At 37.5% G+C, this 12,300-nt stretch overlaps 1 protein-coding gene across 2 annotated transcripts in view; it reads left to right on the top strand.

The window, feature by feature from the left end:
• The window catches only part of LOC139973187 (uncharacterized), a 207,771-nt gene that overhangs the window by 5,493 nt on the left and 189,978 nt on the right, over positions 1–12,300 (top strand). Inside the window, exons 2-11 of one of the 2 annotated variants that reach the window (XM_071979687.1) lie at positions 244–274; positions 927–1,099; positions 1,437–1,701; positions 2,549–2,760; positions 3,193–3,402; positions 3,991–4,200; positions 4,789–4,998; positions 5,583–5,888; positions 6,145–6,406; positions 8,472–9,100. In XM_071979687.1, the coding sequence (XP_071835788.1) occupies positions 244–274; positions 927–1,099; positions 1,437–1,701; positions 2,549–2,760; positions 3,193–3,402; positions 3,991–4,200; positions 4,789–4,998; positions 5,583–5,888; positions 6,145–6,406; positions 8,472–8,797 (2,205 nt within the window). In that variant the 3' untranslated portion in view covers positions 8,798–9,100. Of the gene's footprint in view, positions 1–243; positions 275–926; positions 1,100–1,436; positions 1,702–2,548; positions 2,761–3,192; positions 3,403–3,990; positions 4,201–4,788; positions 4,999–5,582; positions 5,889–6,144; positions 6,407–8,471; positions 9,101–12,300 lie in introns of those variants that run through there. The other variant, XM_071979686.1, reaches the window with a different exon arrangement.

Raw genomic sequence — 12,300 nt, forward strand, 5'->3', positions numbered from 1 at the left:
CTTTGTTCTTAACGTTAGATTACATATCTAATCCCGGAAAATGCCATTAATCTAATGTTTCCTGGATGGAAGTGGTAATATGAAGTTCAGTTCTGTTTTTATTGACTTGCAGACTAGATATCAATTTCAGTAGAAGACTAACGAAACAACCACTGCTTTAATCTAAAACAAATCGGACCAGTTTGCCTAAATGTTGTTTCTTCCGATCGAATAGATTCATTTGATCCTTCTTTTATTACGCAGGTTATCGTCAGTGCCGAGGTACGGTCTTCAGGTAGGTGTAGTAGTTATGCCATCCGAACTACCTTATTATGACAAGTAACCTCTGTGAGTTATGTCAGCTATGTATTATAAATGTTAACACTAAGTTGGCCAGCTGAATGGCTAAAACATTGACTCTTTATAGTGTTTGCTCTAAATGTGTGTTTTTCAATCTTGTCACCATTTCCGAACATTTATTATGAGATTGATTTTCTCTGAGTCGCGTATTTTCGGTCTCTTCACATCCTACGTGCTACATCGATATTTTCTCAGGTACGCTAAAAAAATGGGATTGGACTGTCTTCATGAGTCTTTTGATCTCACTTGGATAAGACTGATAACTACGGAAGTTTGATGAAAACTAAATTCAAGTTATTTGGTCTTTGAATGTTTTATTGCAGGCTGAAAACTAATCAAAGCTAATGATTCAAAACAGTTACATCTGAGAATTCAATAACGATTACCGTATATAATTTTATTCGCGAAATATTCTCCTATATTGCAGTTGAGTAATAGTTGCCATTTAAACTGATGTATAACCTTAACTCTTATGTAACGAAACTAGTTCTCTTACAATTGGCTGAGAATCTATGGCAATACTTTCGTTAACTGAAATGATTTTTCAGTCCCAATAAAATGTTAACTTTGTTTTACTTTCCATACAGGTTCTTCATACTTTGTTTTTCAACAACCTGCGTATCCGAGAGATTGCAAAGAAGTATCGAATGCATGTTCCTCTACCCACAATGCATCTGGAGTGTACCTTATTAAACCAGATGGCTATCCAGAACCGTTTGAGGCTTACTGCGATAATGATCTTGATACTGGTGGTTGGACGGTATGGCTGATTACTTGATGTTTCCTTTTCAACTTGAAATAGATATGTAAAAAATTACTTTTTTACAATTTTGCATACAGTAATATATAGCGGTGTAATAAAAATCGTTATTTCAAATAGAATCTTGATATTTGTTATTGAAGCTAGTGTTTAAAACAATGATGTTATATATTTTGAAATTTAAGAACAGTGTAGTTCTTCTTCCAAGTAAACAGTAAACTTCTAGCCCACACACTATAAACTGAAGTTAGAAATATAAATTCTTATTTCTGTGTAATAATTGTTAGCAACAAATCGCATGCAGAATGGAACGTTAACACTTAACTTCTCGTTGTAGGTACTACAGCGACGAAGATTAGATTCTGTTAAATTTAATAGAAGTTGGAAAGACTTCAGAAATGGATTTGGCTTTCTAGGGAGTGAGTTCTGGATCGGAAATGAGAAAATTGCCTACTTAACAAATCAAAAGCGGTACCAACTGAGAATGGACTTTGAGAACATTGCTGGAGAAACTTACTATGTAACATACGACGATTTTCGTATCTCAGATGAATGGGGGAAATATTATATATCAAGTTTAGGTAAATTCCTAATATCAGATGGTAAGTGTCTTTTACATTCTTATTCAATATAAAGCCAAATAATAAGAATATCATTTATGTCAAAAGTAAGCGTGCAGAAAATGAAAGGTTTATTCTGAAAACGAAAGGATCTTTTGGAAGTAAATTTGGCATGTCAAATATGTTTTGAAGAAACTGCTACAATATATATAGTACGAGTATACATATAGTATATCAGCGAGTACAACGGCGCTACAATACATATCGTAGAAATTACAACATGATATGATATAAGTGCAAGTACAAGCTTCTAGTGCGAGTTCAAACACTTAATCTTGCATTAGTATCGATACTAGAATTCCAAAATGCCTCCATTAGCTAAAGTGTGATTACGCACTCACTACAAGACTGCTTCGTACTCAACACCGACCATGGCTCTGAACAAGGAACCGTTCCTAACGTTAGTACAACATAACGTTTACAATTAAACCAGGTTTGTCTCCCAGTTTGATCAGAACAACCAACGAAAGAATTTTGATGTTGTTATTAATTACCATTGTTGTCAGAAAGCAGTATACGTACACCTAGAGAACTCTGAAACAGAAACAAGCCATGACTACCTGGTTTCAGACTAATTGCACAACAAATGATGGTGTTTTATCTCGTTATCAGAATAAATAGTAATATTAATGTGACTAAGGAACGGCCACTACATATTTAAAATGTTCTACATTTATTAGAGCAGCTTCTGAGTGTATGTTCCTTTCCTTTAACCTTCTGACAACCACGTATTTAAGTAATGACGACAAACTATTCTATGCCACATGTCATATTTGTCGTGACTGTATCAGGTTACTATTATTTTCATTTTTTCTTTTCTGTTCTCTAGAAACAATCCCTGAATGGTGTCCAGCTAATGAGATATTTAGCAATGAGACCTGTGAGAGGACTTGTGACGACCCTGATACTTGCATCTCCGCTACCTCTCGCACAGAGTCAGAGCAATGTGTTTGTGTCGGTGATTATATGAGACAGCAAGAACAATGCATCCCTCTCAACCAATGCAACTGCTTCGTTGCTGACAAAGGAGGTGTATTAATGGTCAGTACGGTTCTTTCATTTTAAGTGCTTTGCTCTGAATGACTTTTTCCACATAATAAGAAGCAAATGTTTTACTTACATTTAGTCAGGAAGCAAAAGACTACTCCTTCAGATGTCATTCCCTTATAAACCTTACACAAAAATGCATGGATACTACTAACGATAGTTTTGCGGTGAGAACCAATTGTAGGCCTAATGTATAGTCGCAATAGGCCGTTTTAATGCAACATTTGACGGCTACCTTTTCATGGCGAACCCCACGGACTCCTACATATGAGTTGGCTTCAAAGACCACATTTCATAAAAATCCATACCCTTACCTAGATCATTCAGGGGAAGTTTGCAATGGCCACCCACCGTTGAAATCCTGTACATTTTACTGTGACAACTGCAAATTCATAATTAATTTAATTTATTTTTTGATGGAAATAGGAAGACGATTTTTACCTCAATTCAAGATGTACACGAAAATCAACTTGCCGAAACAACCAGATTATACAAGCGAGTTACCAGTGTAGTGATCACGCAACCTGTGCTGAGAGGAACGGTGTCCGTAAATGTTACTGCAATGCAAACTACCAAGGGGACGGAGAGACGTGCACCCACAACTGCTTCGTTGCTGACATAGGAAGTGTATTAGGGGTCAGTACGGTTCATTCAGGAAGTTTTATAATGCTTTGTTCTTTATCATTGTCCATATAATTAGAAGTAAACCTTTATTATTTATACTTGTCGATAAAATCATTACATTTACAGATAATCCAGTGGCGTGCGCATCGAGGTTGGGGAGGGGCCATTGACCCATTTTTTTGTCTCCAGTCCAGTCAAAACTGTCAGTCGAGGAAAGTATTACGTTTAGTCGGGAATCACGAGACCACTCCCTACGAGTGTGCATCCACTTATGAGCCTGACACAAACATCCATAGATACTTTTTTCACAGTCTTGCGGTTAGAACTATTTGTAGGCCTAATGTATAGTCGCGGTAAGCCGTTGAATGCAATATTTGCAGCTACTTTTTTATGGCGGATCCTTTCGCCTCCTACTTCGGAGTTGGCTTCAAATACTTCATAAAACTTTCATAAAGGTTCATACTCATACCTATATCATTCTAGGGGGATATATCATTCGCCACTCACCTTTGAAATTCTGTACATTTCACTGTGACAACCGCAAATTCCTAATTTATTTATAAGTTTTTGTTTTTCTTTTCGCTGAATGTCTTAAATCAGGTTGGCGATTTTTACGTCAATTCAAGATGTACACGAAAATCAACTTGCCGAAACAACCAGATTATACAAGCGAGTTACCAGTGTAGTGATCACGCAACCTGTGCTGAGAGGAACGGTGTCCGTAAATGTTACTGCAATGCAAACTACCAAGGGGACGGAGAGACGTGCACCCACAACTGCTTCGTTGCTGACATAGGAAGTGTATTAGGGGTCAGTACGGTTCATTCAGGAAGTTTTATAATGCTTTGTTCTTTATCATTGTCCATATAATTAGAAGTAAACCTTTATTATTTATACTTGTCGATAAAATCATTACATTTACAGATAATCCAGTGGCGTGCGCATCGAGGTTGGGGAGGGGCCATTGACCCATTTTTTTGTCTCCAGTCCAGTCAAAACTGTCAGTCGAGGAAAGTATTACGTTTAGTCGGGAATCACGAGACCACTCCCTACGAGTGTGCATCCACTTATGAGCCTGACACAAACATCCATAGATACTTTTTTCACAGTCTTGCGGTTAGAACTATTTGTAGGCCTAATGTATAGTCGCGGTAAGCCGTTGAATGCAATATTTGCAGCTACTTTTTTATGGCGGATCCTTTCGCCTCCTACTTCGGAGTTGGCTTCAAATACTTCATAAAACTTTCATAAAGGTTCATACTCATACCTATATCATTCTAGGGGGATATATCATTCGCCACTCACCTTTGAAATTCTGTACATTTCACTGTGACAACCGCAAATTCCTAATTTATTTATAAGTTTTTGTTTTTCTTTTCGCTGAATGTCTTAAATCAGGTTGGCGATTTTTACGTCAATTCAAGATGTACACGAAAATCAACTTGCCGAAACAACCAGATTATACAAGCGAGTTACCAGTGTAGTGATCACGCAACCTGTGCTGAGAGGAACGGTGTCCGTAAATGTTACTGCAATGCAAACTACCAAGGGGACGGAGAGACGTGCACCCACAACTGCTTCGTTGCTGACATAGGAAGTGTATTAGGGGTCAGTACGATTCTTTCAGGAAATTTTATAATGCTTTGTTCTTTATCATTGTCCATATAATGAGAAGGAAACCTTTATTATTATACTTGTCGATAAAATCATTACATTTACAGAAAATCGAGGTGGCGTGCGCATCGTGGTTGGGGAGGGGCCATTGACCCATTTTTTTGTCTCCAGTCCAGTCAAAACTGTCAGTCGAGGAAAGTATTACGTTTAGTCGGGAATCACGAGACCACTCCCTACGAGAGTGCATCCACTTATGAGCCTGACACAAACATCCATAGATACTTTTTACAGTCTTGCCGTTAGAACTATTTGTAGGCCTAATGTATAGTCGCGGTAAGCCGTTGAATGCAATATTTGCAGCTACTTTTTTATGGCGGATCCTTTCGCCTCCTACTTCGGAGTTGGCTTCAAATACTTCATAAAACTTTCATAAAGGTTCATACTCATACCTATATCATTCTAGGGGGATTTATCATTCGCCACTCACCGTTGAAATTCTGTACACTTCACTGTGACAACCGCAAATTCATAATTTATTTATTAGTCGTTTACTATTTTCGCTGAATATCTTAAATTAGGAGGGCCACTTTTACATCAATTCAAGATGTACACGGAAATCGACTTGTAGGAACAACCGGCTTGTAGATGAGAGTTACCAGTGTAGTAGTCACGCAACCTGTGCTACGAGGAGTGGTGTCCGTAAATGTTACTGCAATACAAACTACGAAGGGAACGGAGTGACGTGCACAAGCCTCCCAAAAGATTGCCACGAGCTTTATGTTTCCGGTACACGCAGTGATGGTGTGTACACCATTTACCCTGATGGTTGGCCAAGCGGCATTCAGGTTTACTGTGAGATGGAAAGTAACGGAGGAGGATGGACGGTTAGTTTCGCAAACAATTAAGGACTTAAATTCTGAACTTCTTTATATTATACTTTACATTCCTCAAAATGATGCACTGCATATCTCGTTGAGATGAACTTGACCATTTTGAGGGGAAAAAAAATCAAGAAAAAAAAAATCTCTTGCAAATTCACAATATCCATATCTTTTGTAACTGCTTTATGGCTTTGAATGTCATGCCCTTAAGGATTAGTAGAATAAATAGTTGGATAACCATTTTGTTTTCATTTCATAGGTTTTCCAGCGACGATCGAGTGCCTCCGTTGACTTTTATCGTGGTTGGTCAGACTACAAGAACGGTTTTGGTAATAAGAATGCAGACCACTGGCTAGGTAACAAATATATTCACTCTATGACCAACCAGAAAACGTACCAGCTTCGTATTGATCTAAGGGACTCCGGCTCATCATCGAAATACGCCGTCTATTCGACTTTTAGCATTAATAACGAGGCAGACAAGTATCGACTATCAATTGGATCACACAGTGGAAATACAGGTAAGTAGTTGACATTCTAATCATTGACGTATACATAAATGTGGACCAATTACGTCAATTAGGAGAATCGTCTTGACCCCCTCCCCCCCCAAAAAAAAAAAAAAAAACATGTCAAACATGGAGGATAAGTGACGTGCTCCCCTATAGCAACTAATTCTTGTAGTACTCCTTAAATGTTTATTCTGCAACAACTAATGTCTTGATCTCATAGCTATCGTATTTCTGGCTAAATGATATATGAGTTCAATGTTTACAGCAATTTTCAATGCCAAACATTGCTATTTTCTTTCAAACGTTTGAACTACAGCTGGAACGCGCGTAGGTTTTCAGGACTGTATACAATGTGTGCAGACATAAGAAGCTGACGATTAGATTCGCTTTTCATTGGCAACACAGGTCTCCTTGCCGTGTTTGCACGTAACAAGCACCTAACAATATATAAAACTATGACAGTAGATATTCTAATAGTAGCCAAGCTCTTTGTATTTCTGACACAGAGAAATTAAATCTCAACATCACTATCATCCCAACCTAAACGAATATTCTGAAATTTGACGTAAATGTCTGTTGCCTTACCGCGCGCTGTTACCTACGAAACTCGCAACACTTACAAAGGGGTTAATAATATATGAGTAGTACCTGAAAGTATGCCACATGTGCCTTCACGTAACTGTGGTATGTATATTCGATGATTCTCATATCTGAAAATGTTGAGGCGCTATGTTAATATAATCATGTTATATATAAAGTCATCTAGGGTTTATCATTCATAGAACATTGAAACAGATGAAACAGAAAGGATGTAGTTTTAAATATTCGTCTGTATAGATTAGAGAAATTGTAATCAATCAATCAGCCTGTTCGAAGAAGTCATACGTACGAGACTAGATGGCAATGTCGATAAGAACTAAATATTTAAATTTCAATGGTCGATATCATTCAAGATTTTCATAAATGTAATATATCGACGTTTGGTTAGTTTCTCGAAACCTAAAATATTAGCTACTACATTCATAGTAAATTCTCTTTATACAATGTCTGTTCTATTCTTCATTAAAACATATTTATTTCATGATTTGTGTATAGTGTAAATTTCAATCTACGTTTATAGTCCAACGTATGAGCTCAGGTTGAAAGATACAAAGATTACAAAGTGCTATAGATATAAGGTAAAGAATTTGAACAATCGATGGCAATAACACCCTGTATACCATGAATACAGTAGAACAGGGAACTTGCAGCCGGGCAGATATTATATTACAACCATAATATTGACAGAAATAATTATGCCGTCTATTTGATTTTTGTTTTATTGGGAGATGGCCTTTTTAGCAAAATGCAATTATTACTTTGTATGTAATAAAAACAAGTAAGATTACTCAGGACTAGATCCTTCAACGATACCCTTGTTTTCCTAAATTGAATAATATAGGAAGCTACATCACACAGCCCCCCCCCCCCTCACACCCTCCTTATCCAAGTTCGAAGAGAGCCTTAGTTAGCCTATGTGGTACAATAAAAAAAAATAAGTACTGGGTTGAATGAGGGGATAAATGAAAAGTTGGTTATGCAAATTAAATTATACATCATATTATTCAATAAATTACAACATTAAACACCGTGACAAACAAGAAATTTATAACTAGAGTTTGACAGAGTTAGTAAGCTTATTTTTTTACCTTCAAAATAACAATCAAATAAATACAAGAATGAATAGTAGTGTTAACTGCCGATAAATAAATAAAAATGAAAGAGCGATATTAGCAACTCTAGTAACCCAAACGTAGTATTTGGTTCAAGTATTTTCCCCATCTGTATGTTACTCTTGTAGCGGCACTGTATTTCAAGAGGAACAAAAATTTAAAAAAGCATAAAAACGTCCTTGCAAAGACAAAATACCTACTTATTTATCTTAGTTAATGAACACAAAAAACAAACAATAAGCGGAACTGACGTTATTATCTTGTCAGGACAAAAACGCACTGCCCTCTAACTTGTATACACTGTTCGATCGTTCAAAGTCGATAAATTGATCGCTTTATTTAGTCTTTCCTGTTTCTTACAGGTTATGATCGTTTGTCTGGTAGCAACAATAAACAATTCAGTACAAAAGACCAGGATAACGACGTTAGTAGTTACGACTGTGCGGAGGGACATCGCGGAGCCTGGTGGTACGGTTATTATTATTATTATTATTATAGTTACTGCCGTCTTGGAAACTATTGCTACTATTACCCTGATGGCAGTTACTGTCGTCGTTGTGGATATTCAAATCTCAACGGAGACTACGACGGCTCTACTCGAGGAACGCATATGTTCTGGCGTAGTGATAGTTTGAACGGTTACGGATGCAGCCTGCAATACACAGATATGAAAATACGGCCGGTGTAGACATAACACTGTATAAATAACAAGTTGCACAAAAGAGCAGTTTTTACTAAGAAAGTAAGAAAAGATCGATACATATCTCTGAGCATCGGACAGCTGGACGTGCCATAGACAAGAAAGAAGAAGAAAATGCAACAAAAGTTACGAATGGGACGATTCAACAAATAATTCATTTCTAAGGGAATGAGAAGATAGCATTAATTGAAATTGATGTCAAATATTAATATTATCCAGATTATTGTTGCTTAAAAATTCGTAAATTGATTATTGTATGAGTCTCACAAAAGAAAAAAATCAGAAATCAAAGTGAACATGTCCACTTTTCTTTTCATGTTTTCAATTCCGACCCTCACCTAGCCACCCCCACCCCCCCCCCAAAAAATAGTTTTTCAGAAATTAACAATTGCGTGAAAGTGGTTTCTAGGACCACACACCTACATATTATATCATACATCGATGGAAGTGTAAAGATTCAATGTAACATACACTTCAAAGGATATATATATATATATATATATATATATATATATATATATATATATATATATATATATATATATATATATATATATATATATATATATATATATATAGATATATTTTATGTCAATGCAATGGAGGTAAACGACAAAGGCAAATGAATATATATAAATGAAAATCGTAATGAGTTGAAAAATCAAGAACAGTAAAAAAACTTTCAGCTTCCACCGGGATTTTTCAACTCATTACGATTTTCATTATATATATATATATATATATATATATATATATATATATATATATATATATATATATATATATATATATATATATATATATATATATATGTTGATACTAGATGAGACTAGTGGAACACTAGTGGTTGTTACTCGGAGTTTCACGCGTTATAGCGATCTTCAGACAACTGGTCTGCAACATATATTACGCTCTGTCCAATGGACATAGAGCACTCTGCGCCAAGATAGACGCCAACCTACTCTATATATATATATATATATATATATATATATATATATATATATATATATATATATGGTTTACGGCGTATAGCACTTAATGATGTTGAGATTGGGCATGCTTCCGGTAAGCCAACCGACGGTACTGGGGCCTTGAAACCATAGGCCCTTTTGGCCCATGCACTGGACAAAACTATGGCCTTTCTCGACAAGAGGATATTGGGGCTTTCGGCACCTTAAACCTGTAGCACATTCTACGCCTCGCAACCACGACGAGCCGGTTTGAAGACGGATAGGACCATCTTCCTTTACTAAGCATATTCTAGCCTATACTGATAGCATAACCAAGGGTGTTTACGCCTAGTCAGACTCTTTCCCCCTCTCCGCATTCTTATCGTACAATTCGTCATTCTTCTAACAAACTGAAACAACACGGAAGAGCAAAGAAACGGAATTGCTCAATATAATTGTTCATCAATGTTATTAGTCACCAATTACTCTCAACAAGAATTGTTCTCCTTATTATCAAAGTGCTTCGAATCATGGATGTGTTATACCGTGGTTCGACCACGCACTCTGTTAGTCTACATGTGTATACCGTCCTATATCTAACTATTGATCAAAGTCACTAGTTTGTGGAGGTAGTACACAAGAACTAACGCGATATCGTCGCCTCATGCTATTGGATGTTTTGTACGAATTAATTGTAAATATATATGCTATGCACAGACATTACATGAACAATTTGATGTCGCGTTGTTTCGAAGAAGTTCATCAAGTCTAAATTCCCCTTTGTTTATTTAGGTTACCCGGACAACTCTCCCCCCCCCCCCTCCCGGACGAATTTCCCCCGGACGATTACCAATCGGACGATTCCCCCTCGGACAATTCCCACCCGAACAATTCCCAATCCTGACAATTGCCCCCCCCCCCCCGGACAATTCCCACCCGGACAATTGCCAAACTTGACAATTGCCCACCGGAGAATTCCCACTCCGGACAATTCCCAACCATGACAATTGCCGCCGGACAATTTCCCCTGGACAATACCCCTCCTCGGAAATGCCGACGATTGATTGACAGCCGATGTAGGAGGGTTTAAACTATTAGTCCAGTAAGAATGGGGGTTTACCAAGAACTAACTGCAAGAGGAGATTTCTTTTTTACATATTGTTGTTGCTTCCCCACTGAAGCATTTAAAGATATTGTTCGAAGCCCCGCCAACTCATGAATAATAATGAGATGGCACCACAAACAATAGGGACCATATACTCACTATGGGCAATCCACCACCTAAGTATGGGAATAATGAAACCTTGCGTCATTGACTTTTCAACGAAATTACATTTGGCCCGCCCCTCATAAATATTAATGAGATACGATAAGGTATCAACCTACGAATGTACCCCACCTCCTAGCCATGCCACGAAACAAGTAAGAACAAAATCGGCCATTCGGTTACCGGTATACGGAGTCCGTCCATTTATGAATATTAATGAGATTGGCACCAAAAACAATAGGGACAATTTACTCACTATGGGTAACTTACCCACCAAGTATGATACCGATCGGATCTTGCATCATTCAGTTATCGTGGTTACAAGCCGGCGTCACAGACACACAGACACACACACACACTCACATGCGTGAATGCATATATTCCTATTGCCTCTGGCAAGGAATAAAAAAGCGTCAAAGAAAAGTCTACCCGGAAACAAATGCAGCTATAGTGCGCGCGAAGTGCGCAGAAAATGTTAAGGTTATCTAGCTAACATGCATGTGGAAGGAGTAAATAATTCTCACAGCATCAATGAAGCTATGACGCGCGAAGCGCGCCAAATCTATTTTGTCACAAATTTACTAAATTGACGCCCAAAATATTATCATTGTGTCAGTGTAGCTAATAGTATACACAATGCACGCGAAACAAAAAAGTGTTTTGGGTACTTTTTCTCCTAAAATACAGTCCTTTTTGCTTTTCAGTTCAGCGGTGTTTGTATGTTTTAATACATTGCAAAATAATTACATTGTCAGAGTGACAGGACGAAAGTGGTTATTCAGATATCTTTGTAAGTAGACCAAAGTAAACCAATATCTCACAACTTTATGTTGAAAAATTAAGCGAAAGTCACTCTCTACAGGGCAGACATGGTTTACACACAGAAAACCGGAAATAAATAAATATATCAGTAATGCACGAGAATCTCGCACAAAGATAAGAGTTGTTCGTATCTTTAACTTCGCGATTATTTTTTCTCAGGTGAGTTGGGGCTGTTGGTTATGCTGATATAAAATAAAAAAAGTACGCACACACCCTTTTATTGGTAACTAGCGTTATAAAATCGTCCCAATTGGTTGCTCCCGAATTGACAATTATCTGTGCGCCAATTGTCCGGGGAAAAATAATCCTGGGGGGGGGGGTTCCAGGGGAAATTGTCCTGGAGGGTAATTGTCCGGGGGGGAGGGCAATGTCCGGTGGGGAGTTGACGGGGTGGCTATTTTCCAGGGGAGTTTTCTGGAAAAATTTCGGTCAAAACTGACCTTTAATCA

The sequence above is a fragment of the Apostichopus japonicus genome, chromosome 9 (assembly GCF_037975245.1).
Source record: "Apostichopus japonicus isolate 1M-3 chromosome 9, ASM3797524v1, whole genome shotgun sequence".
In the NCBI taxonomy this organism is placed as follows: domain Eukaryota; kingdom Metazoa; phylum Echinodermata; class Holothuroidea; order Aspidochirotida; family Stichopodidae; genus Apostichopus; species Apostichopus japonicus.